At 44.5% G+C, this 22,549-nt stretch overlaps 1 protein-coding gene across 4 annotated transcripts; it reads right to left on the reverse strand.

The window, feature by feature from the left end:
* Positions 1 to 12: 12 nt before the first annotated feature.
* Positions 13 to 22,125, reverse strand: ZNF180 (zinc finger protein 180). 4 transcript variants are annotated; one of them, XM_053662993.1, is made up of 5 exons: positions 21,826 to 22,069; positions 18,855 to 18,941; positions 8,863 to 8,937; positions 3,852 to 3,975; positions 13 to 2,495 (listed from the first exon to the last, which is right to left on the reverse strand). In XM_053662993.1, exons 2-5 carry the CDS (start codon positions 18,903 to 18,905, stop codon positions 757 to 759), a joined length of 1,989 nt encoding a protein of 662 aa, XP_053518968.1. In that variant the 5' UTR covers positions 18,906 to 18,941; positions 21,826 to 22,069; the 3' UTR covers positions 13 to 756. The 4 variants fall into 4 exon arrangements, with proteins under 4 accessions (XP_053518968.1, XP_036981870.2, XP_053518969.1 ...); XM_053662995.1 differs by having other exon boundaries at positions 2,406 to 2,520; positions 21,826 to 22,125; XM_037125975.2 differs by lacking the exons at positions 3,852 to 3,975; positions 18,855 to 18,941; positions 21,826 to 22,069 and having other exon boundaries at positions 8,863 to 8,931.
* Positions 22,126 to 22,549: the final 424 nt, after the last annotated feature.

Below are 22,549 nucleotides of genomic sequence, written 5' to 3' on the forward strand. Positions count from 1 at the left end.
AATAAAATCTTGAAAAAAAAAGTATACATTCCTCCCACAAAAACCAACAGGCATAAACCTAAAAGTCAAATAGAAATACCTAGAATCCCTTTTAATTCTGATTCACAACACAAATATCTTATCACAATGGTTTGAGAAATGAATGTTCCATACTCTTGTCCTGTGTATCCACTTTGTATCATAGCCATGTTCCTAATTTTTATAATATCTTCATATGTAAGAGAAAGTGCTATATGAAAAACTACAAAGTAGTTAGTAGGAAAATCATGTTTTAAGATGATACATTGAAATATTGTTTTCCAGCCTAATTTCTAACAACTACAGCAATTTTCAAACTCCTCAACACCACCACCAGTGTTAGCCTTCTCATTTACTCTTTTTGGAAAAGAGGTCTACCTCACTGGCAATCGCTCCACAGAATACTCTCCACTTAATGATCATGGTAATTCTCTCTAAGTGCTTTCTGCAAAGAAAAGTGCCAATATTTATTACTTTTGTTTAAAATGTATCATTAAACAAAAGACTTAAACAAAAGACTAAGTCTGATTTTGCATATGAAATTGCTAAGTAAGATGTATGATCCATAGTCCCCCATTTCTTCTCCACAAGAAATTTTCAGATACATAATAACAGAGGGCTACCTAAAAGCTTTTCTATATGCATTATTTTTATACATTTTCTTTCCCATACATGTGCTTCCTTGGACGGGAGGGAGGGAGGAAGAAAGGAATAGACTCTGGCTAGAAAATTTCCAAACTAGTTGCATTCATAAGGTTTCTCTTCAGTATGAGTTGCCTGATGCCTAAGAAGTTTAGAGCTGTTAATAAAAGCTTTCCCACATTGATTACATGTAAAGGGTTTCTCTCCAGTGTGTGTTCTTTGATGTACAATAAGTCGAGCACTCAAGCTGAATGTTTTCCCACACTGATTACATTCATAAGGTTTCTCTCCAGTATGAGTTCTCTGATGTTGAGTAAGGCATGAACTCTGTCTGAAGGATTTCCCACACTGACTGCATTCATAGGGCTTTTCTCCAGTATGAGTTCGCTGATGTACAACAAGAACATAACTCTGGCTGAAAGACTTCCCACACTGATTACATTCATAGGGTTTTTCTCCTGTATGAGTTCTCTGATGCATAACAAGGTGAGAACTGCGGTTGAAAGATTTTCCACACTCGTTACATTCATAGGGTTTCTCTCCAGTATGAGTTCTCTGATGTGCAACAAGCTGAGAGCTCCAGCTAAAGGATTTCCCACACTGATTACATTCAAATGGTTTTTCTCCTGTGTGAGTTCTCTGATGGGCAACAAGTTTGTAACTCTGACTAAAGGACTTTCCACACTGGTTGCATTCATAGGGTTTTTCTCCAGTATGAATTCTTTGATGTGCAATAAGCTTATAGCTCTGGATAAATGATTTTCCACATTGATTACATTCATAGGGCTTCTCTCCAGTATGAGTTCTTTGATGTGCAATAAGCTTGTAGCTCTGCCTGAATGACTTTCCACACTGACTGCACTCATAAGGCTTCTCTCCAGTATGAGTTCTCTGATGCACAACAAGGACATAGCTCTGGCTAAAGGATTTCCCACACTGATTACATCTGTAAGGTTTCTCTCCAGTATGAGTTCTCTGATGGGAAACAAGGTGAGAACTCCGGCTGAAGGATTTCCCACACTCGTTACATTCGTAAGGTTTCTCCCCTGTATGAGTTCTCTGATGTGCAACAAGATGAGAGCTCCAGCTGAAGGATTTCCCGCATTGGTTACATTCAAAGGGCTTTTCTTCAGAATCTCTCATGTTCGATGCAAGCGATGAATTCTGGGAGATTTTACTACATTTATATTGTCTCTCTTCAGCAGAAATTCTCTGCTGTTCATTATGGGATATGCTATGGTTCAAAACTTGCCCATATTCCTTAAAATCAAAGGATTTCTCTCTTGCATGTATTTTCTCATGTATATTTAGGGGTAGACCATGGCTAAAAGATTGAATACTGTTGCTAAATCTATAGGATTTATCTTCTGTTTGAGTTCTTGTAAACTGAATAAGGTGAATGCTCTGCGTTTTCTTTCCACATTCATTATTTTCACATAGTTTCTCACTGTCATCAGTTATCTGATGACCATTCATAACTGAACGATGTAATTTTTTAACATGTGAGGTATGTTTGTGAAAATGGTTTCTTATGGGTATCATCTCAGGTGAAAGAAGGCTGGAATTCAGACCACCCTTCTCCTCAAGTTCATCACTTTTACAGACTCTCTCATGAGTATTAGCATTCTTTTGAGTGAATGTCACTTTCTTCAAAAGTCTTTCTGGTTTTTCTTGTTGCTTCTCCAACTGGTCCTTACAAACCCAAACTTCTTCACATGAAAATAACCGAGGATCATCTCTTGCCAACCTTTCTAACTTCACTCCATGGGATGGTTCATCACCAAAAATTCTCTGCTTTGATGTTGATTCTCTTCTTCCAAGTGCAGTTGCTGAGTCTAGAAGAAAGCAAAATAAAACATCCTAGCCAAAAAAAATGTTAGAGCTAGAATAGTGGAACACAGCTGACAAGAAAGGATGCAAAATATCAGTATAAATAGATTTGTCTTCAGCTATTAGAACTTGGATGGAGAAGCAAAAGGGTGGGATAAAGCAGTAAGAAGAAAACCACCAAAGCCCAATAGTATAAGATGGCATTAAAATGGAATGATTTAATCTTAGTTTTACTGAATATTTGAGACTTTAGATACAAAATCTAAACTTCCATATTCCAAATTAAGATCGCCTATACAGACTAAAAGAACCTCAAAATAATTTTGTAATTCTTAGCAAAGTAATAAAGGGCCCTTTCCACCCTCTTTAGTGCTAAACACACGTTCACTGAAATAGAAATTAGTGTCTACATTTCTAGGAATTTCTGAAGGCATGAAACTTGCTAGCAGAGCCTATATCAGTAAGACATGAGCAAACAACTCTGAACAAGGAAGAAGAATGGGGACACTGTTATTCCAGAGTCCCCTAAATGCCTTAGGAGCTAAAATGGCCCTCTGGATTCCTGTCATTCCCAGTGAGAGAGAATGGAGGTTAACCCATAAGCAGAAGCCTGGGTGGCTAATAAAGCATTAGAGAATACCTGCAAAAGTGGTGATGTATACTGTTCACTAGGAGATGGAAAAGGGAGAAAAATGTGGCATGCCCTTTAGGAATTTTTCAATCAAACCTTCTGTATCTATAAGGACTCCTGTGTGTCTGTTTCTTACCAGCATATGTGTACAGGGAAATTCTTTTTATACTCATCCCCTTGCTCCAAGTAGAAAATTTTGTCTGTTTTGAAAAGCTGGTAGGTTAAGATATAGGATTCTGCATTTCTTGGCTAGAGACAAAAGAAAATTACTGCAGAATTTGGTCCCAATCTTTGGCCTTTGGGAACTATGAAGATCAAACAAGCTCAAACCCAAGAAGCTTTTCTACCTTACGAATTAAAATTAAATCTTCACTAGGGAATAAAAAACACACAAAAAAAATCTATGTGTGGCTAATCTTACCTTTGAACTCCGTAACTTTTTTTTAAAGATTTTATTTATTCATTTTTAGACAGAGGGGAAAGCAGGTACAAAGAGAGGAAGAGAAGAATCAATGTGGGGTTGCCTCTCATTTGTCCCTTACTGGGGACCTGGCCTGCAACTTAGGCTTGTGCCCTGTTTTGGGAATCAAACTGGTGGCCCTTTGGTTCTCAGGCTGGCACTCAATCCACTGAGCCACACTAGCCAGGGCTGAACTCCAGAATTCTTAATCAATGAAAACAAGAAATAATTTCAACATGCACACTTCACTAAGAGAGACTATATCCTTACCCCAAGAGACCAAGTCCCTGTGGTTCTCCAGGATCGCATCTCTGTCCAGAGTCCTGTGAGCAGGGTTCAAAATGCCCTCTTCCTGAGTGAAGTCCACAGTGACAACTTTGAAGTTCCCTCCTTCCTAAAACAGGACACACATCCCTGCGTCATTTCCTTCTAATGTTCGTAGAGGAACAAAAGTTTGACAGATGGAAGAAAGGAAATTTGATGGCCCAGAAGTTGCCCTGAGATAACCAGTGTTCAATGAATTCTAGTCAAGGTGTACGTGTGTCTTTTAGGTGAGCCCCTTTGTGTTTTGGGTGCTGGATCTGCTCTTACAACCCCAAAGAAAAACGCTAGATAAGAACTAATATAAATTTTCTCTTTTGATCACCTTAAAGAAAACGCTTACTCAGCTTTTTGCACAGGTATACAGAATTCCCTCCAAATTCCCAAGAAACTAACAGAACAAGGATCAGTAAACTTTTTCTACCAAATGCCAAAGAGTAAATATTTTAGGCTTTGCAAACTATATAATTTATTGTAACTACTCAGTTCTGCTGCTGTAGCAAGATAGCAGGTACAAAAAATAAACAAATGGGTGTGGCTTTATTACAATAAAATTTTATTAAAAAAAAAAAAGAAACAGGTGGTAGGCCACACTTGGTCTATAGGCCCCACTTTGCTAATGCCTGAAATAGGAGATGAAATGTGGGCCCTAATGAAGTAGAGCTTAAGAGCACTGGTTTTGAAAGAAAAGAGACTTGGGTTTTCTCACCTATAAATAGCGTATGTCTAAATTAAAAAAAAAAAAAAAGATACCTAATCTGATAATCTGTGTTTTAATGGTGAGTTTAATTCTATTTCTACTTATTAGGCTTAATCATATCCAACTTACTGGGTTTTTGAGTCAGTTAATTGAGTCAGTGATGATATATATACAGTGTTGAATATGTATTTAATGGTAAATATATACATATAGTGATGAATGTATATATATTGCATCAGTTAATTGTGAAGATATATATATATATAGCCATTAGCAGTGTTTACTGAACACAACATAAAGGCTGGCAATTATCATTACGTCTGAAAACCCTGAGAAATTAAGTGATAGCCAATGTGGACTTTATCCTGAATCTTTAGACTTCAGATGACATTTCCAGCTTGTCCACACTCAGATCTGCACCACCGCAGGCCGACTTTAGGGGATGTTCAGTCATGACTGCCATACACAGTAGGAGGGACCGCCTCCTCTGAGCAGGAAAGGACCTCTTCTCATACTAGTGGGCAGAAATTTTGATCTAAAAAAGAAGTGCTGAGCGTGATCTAGTCTCACCCGAAGGCAGCAAAAGCCAGGAAAGTCCATGCCACTTGCCACTAACAACTTTTTAAACAGAGCAAGTGTTACAGATATTAAGCTGTAATTCATGAATAGGACAGAGGGTCCATGGATCCCATGAAACTCCATGCAAAAGGCTGCTGTACTGCATTCTTCTAAGTTGGGGTCATAAGTTTCACCAGAATCTCAAAGGTTTTCCTGATTAGCCCAAAATGGGATTGAGAAATATAACTTACAAACTGCAGCCTCTGCTGAATATGGACCTACAGTACTGTTTTCCAACTTCTAATCCATGCTTCCATCTAATAAATTTAATATATAGGGGTGGGCAAAAGCAGGTTTACAGTTGTACATATGGAAAGACTGCAAGTTATAATTATACTAATGCAAGAATAAACTGTGTTTCACATGCTCTTATCTGTAAACACACTTTCGGCCATCCCTGTACTCCTCTTTGCTATTTAATGTAGGTATCTTTGTGATTGACCTTGTTCAAATATCAAATAAGTAATACTAGACTAGATTAGCACCTCCCACTCTACCCCAGCTATATGTTGGCAAAGTCGCACACTTTCTTATCATTTGCATAATGGTCATCTTTGTCATTAGTCTACAGTCCATGAGGAGTACAAGCAGGTACAAAGCACTTATAGTATGCAACTCTAACTTCAATGATTAGCAGTGTTGGTGTATAGTAAATATTAAATACATATCTGGTAAATTATGTCACTATATGAGTCTATAGAATTAACTTTGTAATGTATCAAAATAATCCTGGTCCAAATTCTGATTTAGGTCTTCTCTCACCTAAAACTCAGAGCCTATCAAATACCCATATGAAAAAGTCCTTGAAGCCCTGGCTAAGTGGCTCAGTGGGTTGGAGCACTGTCCTATACACCAAAAGGTTGCAGGTTTGATTCCTGGTCAGGGCACATACCTAGGTTGTGGATTTGATCCCTGGAAGAGGCGTGTACGGGAAGCAACTGATAGATGTTTTTCTCTCTCCTCCCCTTCCTTTCTCTCTCTAAAATTCAATAAATATATCTTTGGGTAAGGACTGAAAAAAAAGTCCTTCAACATGTGGACACTGGCTTTTCTTAACTTCTATCTCCACACAATCTATTCTTCCTCTCATTTGGCCCCAACTCTTCCAAATCCCTTCCCAAACCCTTCAACCGTGCCCTTCAGAACTCATCTTCTAATAATGACACCCTACAGCTTCAACATGTTCACCAAATATTCCCTCCACATCCATTAATGGAAACCTACCCTCCCTGCTGCGGACTCCCTTCTCCACAGTCCTCACAAGCTTAGGGTGGACATGCTCTTCCACCCCAGGGTCTCAGCATCAAAGGCGAAGGGGGTGAGTCTCCTGGTTACACTGAAATCCTTATCATTTACCTCACTTCTTAGAGCTCTGTCCTAAAACACCACCATCCCCACCCCCTGAAGACTGAGAATACCTAGGATTCTCCTCCCATTCTAAGAACTTGAATTGCTTTGTCTCCCACTGCCTATAGCAGTGATTTTCAACCTTCTTCATCTCACAGCCTCTTAAACTAATTCCTAAAATTCTGTGACACACTAAAAAAATTTTTTTTTTGCTGATCTGACCAAAAATAGGTCTAATTTTTATTGATTTACAGAAAATAAAATAGTAATTTTATTTTTTTGCTTCTAAGTGACTTTTAAAAGAAAATTGGGTGCCTATATTTGTATATAAGGATTTCTTGTACCCAGAATTAACTGATCAGATGCAACCTGATTATATGATGTGACCAATAAGATGTAACTCTATTATATGACCTACATGTTCATGATTCAAGACATGGCATTCACATTGGATGGCTACTGTTATGCTGGCTGTTGTCATTTTTTACTTGACAATCAAAGGGAAAAGAAGTCAGTGTCCCTGAACAAATAGTCAAGTATTGCATGTTTTAAAAATTCTTGTGGCCCGCTGGTTGAAAATCACTGGTCTATAACATCTATTTGTACAGTTCTCTGACAATACTACAAACATAACTGACTTGAATATAGCATTACTATGTGGTGTTAAGCAGTGTGCTGTCCATATCACAAATTATCATTCACTTAATTCTCACAAGGTCCCTGTGAGAAAATTCTATTAGCAGGGCCATTTTTCAGATGAAGGACTAGAGAATTTAACACATGCGCCTAAGGCTGGTAGCTGGGATACAAACTCAAGGTTGCTTGACATCAGAGCGTGTGCTCTCAGTCATCACGTCACATAGGTAGCCAAACTCCCAGACCCTGGAATTGCTCTTCAGCACCTCACTCTTAGAGAGAGACCCCAGACTTAATGAACATAAAGTACTCCATCTCTCAAATCACACACACAACTGCCTACTCTTGGGTTAAATCAGATTATTATTTTTGATTACATCAGACTATCTTTACATTTTATTTTCAATTAGTTTACATTCAGTATTATTTTGTATTAGTTTCGGGTGTACAGTCAGTGGTTAGACAATCGTATACTTCACAAAGTGTCCCCCTGATATTCCCAGTACCCACTTGGCACTGGAAATACATAGTTGTTACAATACTACTCACTATACACCCTATGCTGTACTTTACATCCTCAAGACTGTTTTTTAACTACGAATCAGTATTTCTCAATCCTTTCACCATTTTTACCTAGTCCTCCAGCCCCCTCACCCCTCTAGCAGAATTCTCCACTTTACTTGCTCAATTATTCCCTTTACCCTTCTTGTCCTTGGATGGTTTGGGGCCATTAACTCTACTGATATGTCTACTATTACTTTCTACCAGTCTATATTCTTTTCCTTTCTAGTTAGTGTCCTCCTTATCTTTTCCATTTTAATTGCTCAGTTTAGAGTCTGTGGCTCATTCATTTTAATCCTATCAAATACATCCAAAAATTCTCTTTCAAATATTACCTCGATCTATGGGGCTTCCACTGAATGCACATGGCTACAACAACTAAACAAATCTGAATGTCAATCTGCCATCTGTGGAGAGTAGGATACAGTATGCCCCCCTTTGGGGGGAACCCACAAAAGCAGCTGGATAGTGTGTTATCAATTAATGGTCCTATCTTGGAATGATCCTTTCAGACCCACCAGCACCCTGACAGGCTTCCTGGAGCAGCCTGCTCTCCCGTAATCCCAAATCACTGTTGCAAGGCTTCTCCACACTTCACAACCAGCTCTCCATTCCAGTCCCCACCATCATGCCTAACAGATAATTCCACCTGCTTGCTCAGAGCAAATCCAAGCTTTCATGTAACTCCCTCAACCTCATCCATCCTATATGCGTCTTCTTCCTCTGTAGAGACAGTTTATTCACATATGCTCTGAACTGGTTCCCCTGGCCCTAATCAAGGACTCTGTCTTATAGTTTTATCTCACCTCTCCTGATCATTAACTTCTTGTTCTCCACTAACTCCTCCCGGCAACCACTTAGAGTCAAACCTTTTCGATCCTTAAAAAAAAAAAAAAAAAGTCCCTCAAGCTCAAATTTCCTCAGAGCTATTACTCTCTTCAATCTCTCACATGATAACCAAACTCTGTAAAAGTTGCCCACTCTTTTATCTCCATTTCCATTACTTTATACTCACTTCCCAGTTCACTTCAATCTGGCTTCCGCCACCAACCAGCCACACACACTTCTCAATGTGAAGAGGCCATATGTCCAACTCACCTGGGATGGGATGGCCAATGACCCAGCATCTTCTCTCTCGACCTTGATGATCACTTCTTGAGGAAGGAGAGAGTCCTAAGAAGGTAAAATAGACAAGAGAAAGGAAAATAAAGGGAGCTAAGGGACAGCTCAAAACTTTCATTGTGAGTAGACTAGAATTTGACATACCACCTGTTTTACGCATCCCACCAAACTTCTGCTCCCTCCCATCAGTAAGTTCATGGGAGCCAAAAGGAAATGGGGGGTAACTCTGGAAGGGCATTGAAACATCAGATGTGCGTATGAGGTCTTTATGGATCTTCCAGGCCAGCCCTGCTCCTAGCTGAATGGAGCTGTAAGTGACCCAGGCACTAAGCAGATGAAAAGCACTGTCCAGCTGGGCCTGGTCCAAATGCCTGGATCTCAGACTTGTGAGCAAATAAGACAGAATACAGCATTACCAAGAAAAAAAATTATACATTAACTTCACAAAACATTTGGCAGGAAGTAGCACCATAAAGGCACCAGCAATAAATATCTTAACATATGTCTTCCAAGTCAATAAGAAAAAGGTAGCCTTGACAGAAAAATGGGCAAAGGAAAATGCAATGTAGCTCAACTAGAAAGAAACAAAATGGCCAGTGGACATACAAAAAGATGTTCACCTCTTTGAATCAAATAAAACTGAAACTCTTTCTGATTCTCTATCTCTATATATTAGACCATAAATTCACACTGGTACCTCTGATTACATTTCAATACATTTTATTCTAGCCTTCCTGCTTTCCATATTTGTAACTTTCTTCTCCGCCTCCCATTATCCTCTTTCTATTTACTGATTTGCTCAAAACCCCTATATGTAGGCACTGGCTGGTGTAGCTCAGTGGATTGAGTGCGGGCTGTGAACCAAAGGATTGTGGTTCAATTCCCAGTCAGGGCACATGCCTGGGTTGCAGGCCAGTTCCAGCGGGGGACACGTGAAAGGCAACCATACATTGATGTTTCCCTCTCTCTCCTTCCCTTCCCTTCTAAAGATAAATAAAATCTTTAAAAAAAAAAACCTATATGTAACCAAAATTCCAACCACGTGAAGTAGGCCATGTTAGCCTGTTGCTAACGACTCTTCCTATGGTGGCCCGCTGGTCAAGAGGGTCATATAGTGGATGACCCTCTGAGTGGATGTTTAAGTTCATACAATCTTTCTGGACTGGCAATACATGTTTTTAAATATAATTTTGCTTTGAAGTAGTTTAAGACTTACAAGAAGCTGCAAAAATAGAACAGAATTCCTGTGTACCCTTCACCCAGCTCCCCCCAATGCTAGTACCAGACACAACCACAGCCCACTGTCAAAACCTGGAAACTGATACTGGAACAATATTTCAAACACAGGCACACACTTTACTCAGATTTTGTCAGTGTTAGTAGATACCTTTTGCTTTTCTTTTTGTCTTTTCAATGGGAATATTTTTAAAACCATAATGTAATATTCAGTAAGTCTACCTGTATTTCCTTAAGAAATATTGTAGAAAATACACTTATGTATGCACAGGAAGTCTTTTTAAATATATTTTATTGATTATGCTATAACGGTTGTCCCGTTTCCCCCCTTCATTCCCCTCTACCCTACACACCCTCTCCCACCCACATTCCCCTCCTTTAGTTCATGTCCATGTGTCTTAAGTTCTTTAGCTTCTACATTTCCCACACTACTTTTGCCCTCCCATTTTCTCCCCACCGTCTATGCTTATTCTCTGTACCTTCTTCCCCAGCTCCTCCTCCCACTCCCCTGTTGCTAACCTTCCATGTGATCTCCATTTCTGTGTTTCTGTTCCTGTCCTAGTTGTTTGCTTAGTTTGCTTTCGTTTTTGTTTTAGGTGTGGTTGTTAATGGTTGTGAGTTTGCTATCATTTTACTGTCCATAGTTTTAATCTTTTTTTAAAATAAGTCCCTTTAACATTTCATATAATAAGTGCTTGGTGATGATGAACTCCTTCAACTTTGCCCTTCCATTCTAAATGAAAGCTTTGCTGGATAGAGCAATCTTGGATGTAGGTCCTTGCCTTTCATGACTAGGAATACTTCTTTCCAGCCCCTTCTTGCCCGTAAGGTCTCTTTTGAGAAATCAGGTGACAGTCTTAATGGGAACTCCTTTGTCTCTTTTTCTCCTGCTGTCTCCTTTTCTCTTGCTGCTTTTAAGATTCTCTCCTTAATTTTAATCTTTGGTAATGTAATTATGATGTGCCTTGATGTGTTCCTCCTTGGGTCCAACTTCTTTGGGACTCTTTGAGCTTCCTGGAAGTCTATTTCCTTTGCCTGATTGGAAAAGTTCTCCTTCATTATTTGTTCAAATAAGTTTTCAATTTCTTGCTCTTCCTCTTTTCCTTCTGGTACCCCTATAATTCGGATGTTGGAATGTTTAAAGATGTCCTGGAGCCCTGGCTGGTGTAACTCAGTGGATTGAGTGCGGGCCTGGGAAGTAGATGATTGTGGTTCGATTCCCAGTCAGGGCACATGCCTGGGTTGCAGGCCAGTTCCCAGCGGGGGACACACAAGAGGCAACTATACAATGATATTTCTCTCCCTCTCTGCTTCCCTTCCCCTCTAAAAATAAATGAATAAAATCTTTTAAAAAAATGTCCTGGAGGTTCCAAAGCCTCTCCTCGTTTCTTTAAATTCTTGTTTCTTCATTTTTTTCTGGCTGGACGTTTCTTTCTTCCTTCTGGTCCACACCATTGATTTGAGTCCCAGTTTCTTCCCGTCGCTGTTGGTTCCCTGTATATTTTCCTTTATTTCACTTAGCATAGCCTGTATTTGTTCATCTAATTTGTGGTCAAATTCAATCAATTCTGTGGGTATCCTGATCACCAGTGTTTTGAAGTGTACATCTGATAGGTTGGCTATCTTTTCATCACTTAGTTGTATTTTTTCTGGAGCTCTGATCTGTTCTTACGTTTAGGCCATTTTTTTTGGTCTTGGCATGCCTGTTATGTATAAGGGCAGAGCCCTAGGTGTTCACCATGGCTGGGCACCCCACATTGCTATTGTGATGCTGTATGTGGGGAAGGGGTCTGAGAGGGAACAATGGCGCTTGCTCTGCTCTCTGCCCATTTTCAGTCACTTTCCCTGCTAGCCCTTCTGGTGCTGATTCTTGGGTGGGTGGGCTTGTGTAGTTTTGGGAGCTTGTGGGTCTCTCCAACGACATCTCCTACGAGGCTGGGAGTTTCTTGCGCAGCTTCAACTCCCACAAGTCTTTTCAATCAGAGGTTTGAAGCTTTATTTCCCCATACTGGAGCCCTGGGTTGTGAGGTCTGTCTCGCTCCCCAGTTGTTCCTCCCGGTTTACCTGTGTGCAAATGTGTAACCACCCAGTCTGCAATCCACCACCTCGCTGGGTCCACCAGCCGCCGCCTTGCCACAAGTCCCCTCCACTGGGCTCTGCCCCTCCTACCAGTCTGGATGAATGTGTCTTCTTTAACTCATTGGTTGTCAGACTTCCATATAGTTCGATTTTCTGTTAGTTCTGGTTGCTTTTTGTTTTTAAATTGTTGTCCTTCTTTTGGTTGTGCGAGGAGGCAGTGTGTCTACCTATGCCTCCATCTTGGCCAGAAGTCTCAGGAAGTCTTATTAAAGGGTTACATTATCCTGGCAAAAATGGGAGGATGGATTAAATGGCCATTAATAAGTGCCCGGTTAAATAAATTATGCTTTATCCAGATAACTAAATACTATTTAGCAGGCAAGAGAAGAGACAGATTTGCATGAACTGAGGAGTATAAATGACAGAAAGATGTCTATAATACATTGCTGAATGAAAAAGACTATGAATAGTCTATAGAACAAGAACAGATTTTTATAGAATATAAAAATACACAGAAAAGTCAGGAAGGACAGTCTTCAAAGCATTAAAATCAATCACTTTGGGGAGCAGAAAAACTAAGGAGCAGATTCATTGTTTTAACACTATATCTATTTTTTTAATAATTCTTTTTTGTTCTAAGATTCTACTTATTTTCAGAGCCAGAGAGAGGAAGGGAGAACGTGAGGGAAGGAAACATCGGTGACAGAGAGAAACAACAGTCAGCTGCCTCTGGCACATCCCCAACTGGGGACCTAGCCCACAACCCAGGCACCTGCAACACACTCAAAATTGTGTTCAACATCTTTTGCTTTAAAAGTTTTCACAGAGGCTGTGGCTGGTGTGTCTTAGTTGACTGGAGCATCGTCCTATAGACTGAAAGGTTGCAGGTTCAATCCCGGGTTGGGGCACATAGGAGAGGCAACCAATCAATGTTTCTCACATTACTGTTTCTCTCTCTCTCTCTCAAAGCAATGAAAAAATGTCCTAGAGTGAGGATCAATAAAATAAATAAGTAAAACAGAAGTTTTCAGAGGGAAAGTAAAAGGGAGACAAGTTCAGCTCAGTCAGTCAACTCTGCATCAAATATCCTTCCCTGTCCCATCCAAACAGTCCACTCTGCCTCTTACCCTGCTTTCACTTTACACCTTTGTTTTGCTTTTAATTCCACTCCCACTAGAGTGGGTTCAGTAAATGCTGAGCTCTCCTGTTCACCAGGCTTTCACTGGGCTCAAATCAGTACTGACACACAGGAGGCACTTCAAAAATGTGTGCTGACAGTAACACAATCACTGAGCAAAAGGACATGGCATGTGCTACCTGAGCCTATACATTTGTCCCCATGGTTCCTGAAGTCACCAAACTATGGCTGAGCTCAAGTCCCCCCTGCAGCTGAAAGAAACCTCTTTGGGAGTCCTTCCTTCTCAGAAGATTCAGAGCTTCATCCTCAAGAACCTACTCCCAACTTTCTCTCTCAAACTAAATGCTCAAGAACCATCTTGTCGCACAAGTGAACACACACACACACACACACGTCTACACTCTTCCTAGCCATTCTGGGTTACTGACTATTTTAGGAAGGTCTCCAGTATAATCAGTATAATATCTTATCTATAGCTTCACTCCTACCATCTATCATTTGCCTACTATGTTTAACAACACACAGAGTACTTCAACACAGAATATCTCACACAGCTACCTAACTTTTCGGAGGAGTGATGTCTATTTTACCCACACAGAAATGAATGGTTGTAAAGTTTAGTTAACGCATTTCAGTCCATGGAGTTCACTGGGGATGGCCCACACACCGACTGCCTGATCCGCACTCCTCCCCTTTCCACTGCTCCACTGCTCAAACTCTGATCATTCAAGCCTCAGATCAAATGCCACCTCTCCCATGAAGCATTCCCAGATAGCACTAAGTTTCATCCCTTATTTCCTTAGGATTTCTTAGCTGTTTTTACCAGATTCTTACTGTTCCAGTAAAATCGCTCTTCATATTACTTATCTATATGCCTCTTCTGTGGGTCATGAATTCTATACTGTAAAAACAGTATATTTTTCTACTTTGTATTCTCCCCAGCATTGAGTCATCTGAATTTGACAGGACTAGATATATATTCAGGGTTGGGATATACGAGTCTAATTAAAAGCCTTTACCCCTACTTCTGTGTGCTCTGGGCCATTTTTTCTCCACTATTTTGCAACGTTGGAGGTATACTTGACAAATAAAATTTGTACATATTTAAAGTGTACAACATGATACGTTGATTGTATGTATACATTGTGGAATGAGTACCACAAGCAAGCTAATTAACATACCCATCACCTCACATAGTTACCATTATTTTGTGATTATTTTGTATGGTGAGACCACTTAAGATCAACTTTCCTAGCCAACTTCAAGTTCACAGTACATCACTGTTAACTTCAGTCCACACATTGCACACTAGGCCTCCAGGAATTACTCATCCCACCTGACTAGACCTTTGCGCCTGTGACCAACATTTTCCCATGTCGCCCCAACTCCAGCCCCTGGCAGCCACCACTCTCTGCTCTTACGAGTTCAGCTGTTTTAGATTCCACAGAGAAAAACGATCATGTAGTATCTGTCCTTCTGTGTCTGGCTTATTTCACTTAGCGTCTATCCTTCTGGAGTATTTCATCCTCACCAGAGGACATTTTTTTTCATTGCTTTTAGAGAGAGAGGAAGGGAGAAGAACAGAGAGGGAGAACCATCAATGTTAGGGGGACACTGATCAGTTGTCTCCCTCATGTGTGTGAACTGGGGATCAAACCCATAACCAACTTAGTTGGACGATGCTCCAACCAACTAAGCCACACCGGCCAGGGCTGGATCATTTTAAAATTATCATTTTTGTTCTACTGTCACCTCTCCATGGAATGAGGAAAGTTTCCTTTTTTCTTTGCATGCTTTTCAGATTGGGAACAGGAACCAGACCATTGAACTTCCGCACAGAGAACAGTTATAGGCAGAAGATAATTGTCCTATGACATGGGTAGAAATACACATGACCCAGAGGAACAGGGATGAGTACAGCTGTCATGGAGTAACCTGTCACATGAGCCTGTAGTCAAATCAGACATAGGACTCCTCTGCTATTTCCTTACCTATAAATAAAGTTGACCAAACATACCCTTCCCACCACGAGGAAGGGGGCGGTTCTTGGGAAAAAAACAAGCTTCCAGTCAAATCACAGAATTAGTACTGAACTCAGTCGCGGAAGCTCTGCATTTGGGATATGCCGGCTGGAAACCCTCTAAATCTGTGAAGGAGGTTGGAATGCTAACTCAGATAGGCATCAATCATGGCAGGAGACTTTCCCTCTTTGCTGTGTTTATTTCTCTCATTACCCTCGAGAGACGAAGGGGTAACACTTCAGTGCAAGGGGTGTGATATACAGGGCCCTGGGGTAACATCACCTGCCACCCTGCTGAGAAAGCTGCAGGTTCCCTGCCTGACTTTCTCACTGATCCTCCTGACCAGAGAGGGTCTTGCTGGTTCTCATGCACAAAAAAACCCTCTCTCTCCCACCCTCCACGATCACCATGAATAATGACGAGTATCCATGAATAACTCAGGTACACACAACAGACCCTCCACCATGGAGTAACCACCTCACAGACAACCTGCCGTCTCTGAATGTTGACAATGATAGGGAACAGGTGAGCCTCCACCACACACCCCTGGCAGGATTTTGGGTCTCAGGCTCTGAAGGCAGGCAGGGCTCAGAGTCGCCTCAAGGTCTCCCCCAGTCCAGCTACTTCCAGGTGTGTAAATCACTGAAATCTCTCAGACGATGCCCCAATACAGTCTCTTCCTAGGCCAGTTCAGTGGACTCGTGTCCATCATTCAAAGCCAAGACTTGGGTTCCCTTGAGTTCTCTCCCTGCCATGGCTCTATTTAATATCTGCCAGGCCCAAAGTACCTGGGCCTGACAGTTACCTAGTTAAGAAAATTAACTAGAAGACATTCAGATTTGAGAAGTATGGTAGCCAGCCTCCAAGATGGCTTCCAATGATGGCGCCTCCTGGTGGTTACACCAACAGATTACAGAGGAAGTGATGATGTGTCAGTTCTGAGATCAGGTGATAAAAGACACTATGGCTTCCATCTTGGTTGTATGCATTTAAGCATGTTCTTGTTCTTGCTCTCTGCCCCCCCCCGCCCCCAGTCACCTGTGCAGGGAAAAACCAGCTGCTGTGGTGTACAGTCCTGGAGAGAGGGCTACGTGGTATGGAACCGGGGCCTCTTGCCAACAACCACATGAGTGACCCTACAAAGGGTCATCCTGAGACTCAGTCAAGCTTCTGAGGGCAGCAGCCCCAGCCAACAACCTGGCACCTTCGTCAGAGACCCCAGTGCCAGAAGCATCCAGAGAAACTGCTCCCAGATGCCTGACCCTCAGAAAATGTGTGAGATAATACATGTTGGTTGTTTTAAGCTGCTAAGTTCCGAGCTATGCAGCCATGGGCAACTAATACAAGAACAAAGTTGTTTTTGCTTTTCCTATGTAACCTTGGGGTATATAAGAAGCACAGTTCTGTCTATGAGAACTATGTCATCTTTCTCCCCGGTGCCTCACATAGGGCTTTACGCTGGTTAGGCAATCAATAAATATGTGAGGAGGCCCTGGCTGGTGTAGCTCAGTGGACTGAGCGCGGGCCTGCGGACCAGACAATCGTGGTTCAATTCCCAGTCAGGGCACAGGCCTGGGTTGCAGGCCAGTTCCCAGCAGGGGGTGCATGAAAAGCAACCATACATTGATGTTTCTCTCTCTCTCTCTCTCCTTCTCTTCCCCTCTAAAGATAAATAAATAAAATCTTTTAAATAAATAAATAAATAAATAAATATGTGAGGAACGTAAACATTATCACGATCAGATTGCTAATTCAGTTGTATGACATAGAAGAAAGACCTTTAAGATTACGAGAAAAGACACGAAATCACTAGCTTATGGTAGAATGCCAATGATCACAACAAAATGCGTTATGCCTGTAGTTTTGATAAAAACATGAATGTAAACTTATATTTGCGTAACTCCCTTGAAAACTCTTGTGCATGTGAACAAAGGAGCACATACAAAAACATTTACAGCAGTGCCATTATAATAGGAAATACCGAACACTAAATATCCATTAACAATAAGGCCATAAAATCTGCAGCAGGCATTCAGGAGTCGAAATCTGGGCACCAGGTGTGCACGCCACTATCAGAATGTCCACTCCCAGGGCCTCAAGAGTGGACAGGGACAGGGAATACAGACGTGTGTCTATACACATACGTGCCCATCCACCTAGCACACACACACACCTCTACGTCCGACACACTGGAAACCAGGAGCCGCACTGATACCTCGCATGCCCGCTGACACCACTGCTCATCCCAGGGTTCTCTCTCTCTCTGTCTCGGACGGTGAGAACCCTAGCGAGATGCTCCTTGGTCCACCTGGGCTCTGCAGCCCCACGGAGGCCACCCTCCGCCAAGGGGCCCTCCACACCCTGCTTGGGCTCTGACTCTGAAGGCCGGGTGGCCTCTTCTTATGGACTCACTCTCATGCCCCTTGGACCTGGACTCTGTGTGAGTGTCCTGGACAACGGGCTTGGGCTCTGATACCCCAACACCAGGCTACCCTCGTGTATGTATGCCCTCGACTTGCTCAGAATATGCTACACCACCTGAGGATGCACCCCCTCCCCCATGTGTTGCATGTCATCCTGCTCTGGCCCCAGCACCCCAAACCCATATGGACACTCACCTCACCTGACATGGGCGCAGACCCCCATTGCCACCTTCCTCACCCCACTGGGTTACTGACGCCCCCGCATACAGACGCCCTCCTCACCCAGATCAGGCTGTGACACCTCACACCGGGAGCCCTCCCTCAACTGCAGACGCCTGCCTAGCTCTGCCCCACAAAGGCTTCGGGACTGCAGTGTTCAGGAAGGCAAAGGTGATACCCTCATTTAACATTTTAAAGAAATCAGATGTTTTCAGAGAATATTTGCTGTAGGGAAATGCTTTATATCGTTCATTTCTTAACCTTAAAATGCACTGTACAGAAGTGCTAAAATATAGATAAATAAATGAAAAAATAAAGTCATCTCAAATGTGACATACAGATAATCTTTGTTAACTACTGTATTTACAGTCTCTTAACATATTTTCTCTACACAAACTACATCCATTTTTTAAAAGGTGGTCATTCTAAATGCTACCGACTTAACACAGATCATACATAAGTATTGTTTTATGTTGGTAAATACTCATTACCATCTCAATGACTACAGTATGTTCCATTTCACGGTCTTACCATAACTCATCGAACTCTCCCCTTGCATTACGCATTCTCAAACCTTCTTTCCAGGTGTTCATTCTGCAGCAAAGCCGTGCTGCTGGCCAAAGGGCAATCCGTATTCTAAGGGCTTTTGACACAGCATGCCAAATTCTTCCCAGAAAGAGTTATGTGGGTTACAAGGGTGAAGAAATGCTGGGAGCCTCATTAAATACATGGTGTGTGTTAGAACCCTGCAGGGGGCCAGGCCAGGCTCCCAAGCCCAGAGGGCTGGGTGGTGGGACCTGGATGGGAGCAAGCTCTGGGTCTCCAGGGTGGGGTGGGGAGAAGCTCACTCACCTGCACACAGGCCTCCAGGGTCCCAGGAGGCTTCTCATCCTGCTCTTCCATGCTCTCCTCCCTCGGGCAGGGGCCTGAGGTCCTGAGCTGCAAGGGGAGGAGCCCTGAGAACAGCACCCTCCTGCAGGTCCACCGTAGCACCCTGCTCCCTGGATTAGTCTCCGCTTCCAGGATGCACTCCCCATAAGAAGTGTGCAGATTTCTAGAGGTTCCTGCCCAGACTCTAGCCCGAAGAGCTGTGCACACACCTAGGTTCCCTTGGAGCCTCTCCCGAGCCAAGACTCTGCAGCTGCAAACTGGTTCCTCCACTATCGTGGGCTTCTGGGCCACACACCAGTAAGCCCACCTCACGTCCAAATGCAGCCTTTGCCCACCACCACGTGCAGCACAAACCAGTTCCCCACTATCCCACTGGATCCTGGGATCCCCACAAACACCTGGCATGCTCACCAAGGACCCCCTGGTGTGTACCCCTTCCTTCCCAACCTGGAATCTGCAGCCCCAAACCAGCACCTCTTCCTAGGACAAGCAGCAGGGCTCTGGGATTGATGGGTGCCGAATCACACTCCCTGACTAAATGCAGGAAGCCCGTGATCCAGCCCCTCCCAGAACAGGACCCTCCCCTCCCTTTACCCTGACCCGACTCTACCTGCCTGTCATCAATTGCTTCCCAAGTCCCGCCAAAATAGCCGAGCATATGCACAGAGCTCAGCTGCACCCCGACCTGCTCCTGACACCACTCGGGGGTCGGCACCAGCCCAGATTCCCACTCCAAACCCTCCTGGGCCCTGAAGGTGCAGCTCTGACCTGGTCCCTCCACCGTCCTGGATGTCCTCAGGCCTAAACTGGCAGCAGAGCCTGGCACTGGGAGCCTCCTGACAGATCCCAGCACGTGCCTGCCCCTCGCAGGCCCAGAATGTGTACTTCAGTTATCTTTGTACCAACTCGACGATTCTGGGCCCAAGATGAGACTAGAACAGCCCCAGCAAATCCCAACCTATGCATCCCACCCCCACCACACCCCTCCCTCTTACCCATCCCCTCACCCGCATGGGAATCTCATTCAACCAGTATAGTGTGGGTCACAAGGCCACTGTACCCTGATTCTGCACCCAAACCGTTTCCTCCGCAACTTCCACAGGCCACCACTGGAGCCACACCTGCTCAGACTCCTGCCCAAACATCTTCCTGGGCACCTGCAGCGCAGAAAGGTGCTGTCGTTTTACCAACCTGGGCATCCCCAGGCTGTGACTGGAGTGCCATCTGCGCAAAGACCCCAGCGCCCTTGTCTAATACTCTAGCCTCTTGTTTCTCACCAAAACACCTGTGTGTGTGTGGAGACCTGGTGCAGCCTTACCCCTCTGCAGCTGTGCCCTCTGCCCACCTGAGCATCCTCAGGCAAGTACCTGGGCCCTAGGACTGCCCACGCCTCTCCATTCTGCTCAAACGCCAGCACATGTGCAGACTGAAGCTGGAGGGACCCCAAGACCAGAACCTGCTGCTCCAAAACGGGGCCCCCAGGCCTGCACTCCCAGGGGTCTATCCTGGCTCTCTTTGCAGGGGCCACTGCACAGAGGTCACCCACCCAGGTTCCCTCCTCTTGCTCGCATCCACAGAGCAGGCTCACACCCAGAACCTGCATCCAGGACCTGGCCCTCCGCCAGCCCACAGGTCTTACACAGTTCCTGCTTTTCAGATGAGAATCTATTGACGTATCTCCCCTTCTGTGCCTCAACCCACCTGAGACACAAACAGCACCTGCAAGTCTCTGTGAAGATTCCGGGGTCCCGTTTCCGCTGCCTTCTTGCCGCAAAAACATCCAAACACCCCAAACAGCAGCTTGAGCACAAAGCTCCAAAAGCAGCCCCAGGACTTGGGCACTGGCCTGAGGGTTGTCAAGCCCGTGAGGGACCAGCTCCCAGGGGAACTGGGACATTCCACTTCCTCTCACCCAAACGTGAGCACCTGGGTGCCATAATGAATACAGCCCCTTCCAGGTTCAAGTCTGCAGCACAATCCCTGTCTGTCCCTTTACCAACCTGGGCATGATCACGCCTGCAAGCAGAGTAGCCCCTGACCAAAGGTCCCGGGAACACCTACTTCGTAATCACGCTGGCAGCATCCTGATTCACTCCCACACAGCTGCCCATGTGATGGCAGCTGCTGAGACTCTCCTTCCTGGGCTCCGATTCTATACCTCCAACGTGTCTCCACCAAGCCTAAATGTCCTAGGGCTCTGCACCAGCCTACATGAGACCCAACACTACCAGTCCAAATTCCTGCTTCCCATTCTGAACCACCACACCGCACTCCGCCCGCATGTGCAGGGAGCACTTTGGCTAGGACCTGCCTCTAGGCCCTGGTTCTTCCTTCCACCTGAGAGTCTGCAGTCCATCAGCCATTCCCACTGAGGGTTCGCTGAAGCAACACTGCCTCTCCAAGAGCAAGAATCTGCAACTCCCACCTGGTCTCTCCATTACTCAGGGGGCCTCCAGGCCTTCAAGGGCAGTACCTGCTCCAGGGTCCCAGAGTCAAGTGCCCAGGATCTCACCTCTAACCTTGTGCTTCCTACTCAAACACCTGCTCAAGGGTATAGGAACAATGCCACAGTCCCTCTCCTCCAGGAACCAGAATCTGAAAATGAGTACTTCATCAACCCAGTGGTCCTCAAGTCCTCCTCCACTAACTAGGCCTAGCCTTGGATGAGGGGAGGAGGGGTTCTCAGGACCCACCCCCTCAACACCGATGCTCACAGCGTGCCTTCCACCGACCTGGTAACCCTCAGAATCTAGACAAGAACACCACCTGACCCAGGACTCACGCACGCGTGCAAAGCAGTGTCGGAATCTGCAGTTGCATCAGTGCCGGCGTAGGTCCCAGATTGCCCACCCACACCCCCAATCCCAGCTTCCCGCCTAGACGCTGCGCGTGCGCTCAGGGGACAATCCGCTCTGCCCCGCCCCTCACCAACCTGGGCGTCAACAGGTTCGCCGCCCAGGCCGGGCCTGTCCCAGGCTCACTGTCCGTTACGGTTCTGTGGCCGCGGACCTGCTTGGTGAATCCCCTGCCCCGATTCTGCACACGACAGATTCAGGTTACGCTAGCTCTGCCCCTCCCCAACTCGGCATTCGAAAAGCCGCTCGGGTTAACCTCCAAGGGCCGAGGCTCGGGGCCACAGTCAGCGTCCGCGCGGTGGACAATGGCTGCGCGTCTGGCCGAACCCGGAAGTGCATTTGGGCTCGTCGAGTCCGGACTACAATTCCCAGAGGCCTCGGCGGCGCTTGGGCGGGGCCCCAGAGCCTCAGGGTATGTGGGCGTGGGGACGCTCCAGTACCAGACCTGGGCAAGCGGTTTAGGGCGGAGCTGGGAGATGCCCTAGGTGTACGAGATTGTGTAGCGCCAGGAGAAGTGGAACCGGAAGGCAGAGGATGAGATGCCAATGCGTGAGGAGTGGCAAACTTGGGAAAAGACTGGCCCAGGCCCCGACTTGACGCCCAGGAGGGGCCAAGAAATTGGGATCTGATGGACTCCACTGGAGCCTTCCCAAGCACCTGCGTGTCGGAATCTTGGCACGCACTGCCTCATTGGTCCTCAAGGCCAAAGACAGCTGCTACAAACTCATTAGACAGTCCCGAGAGCTCATTTGAAGCCCTTGAAGAATCTTATTTTTGTACCCTCCCTCTCTTCCCTTTGCC

This window comes from Artibeus jamaicensis, unplaced genomic scaffold, assembly GCF_021234435.1.
Source record: "Artibeus jamaicensis isolate MK-2021 breed Jamaican fruit bat unplaced genomic scaffold, CSHL_Jam_final contig_3124, whole genome shotgun sequence".
In the NCBI taxonomy this organism is placed as follows: Eukaryota; Metazoa; Chordata; class Mammalia; order Chiroptera; family Phyllostomidae; genus Artibeus; species Artibeus jamaicensis.

Coding starts and splice junctions, on each gene's coding strand:
- ZNF180 (XM_053662993.1), bottom strand. CDS start 18,905: ATGGAAGAGCAGGATGAGAAGCCTCCTGGGACCCTGGAGGCCTGTGTG. Junction 8,938..18,854: donor CCCTGGAGGCCTGTGTGCAG/GTGAGTGAGCTT, acceptor TTACCTTCTTAG/GACTCTCTCCTTCCTCAAGA. Junction 2,496..3,851: donor CAGGGACTTGGTCTCTTGGG/GTAAGGATATAG, acceptor GCTTTCTTCTAG/ACTCAGCAACTGCACTTGGA.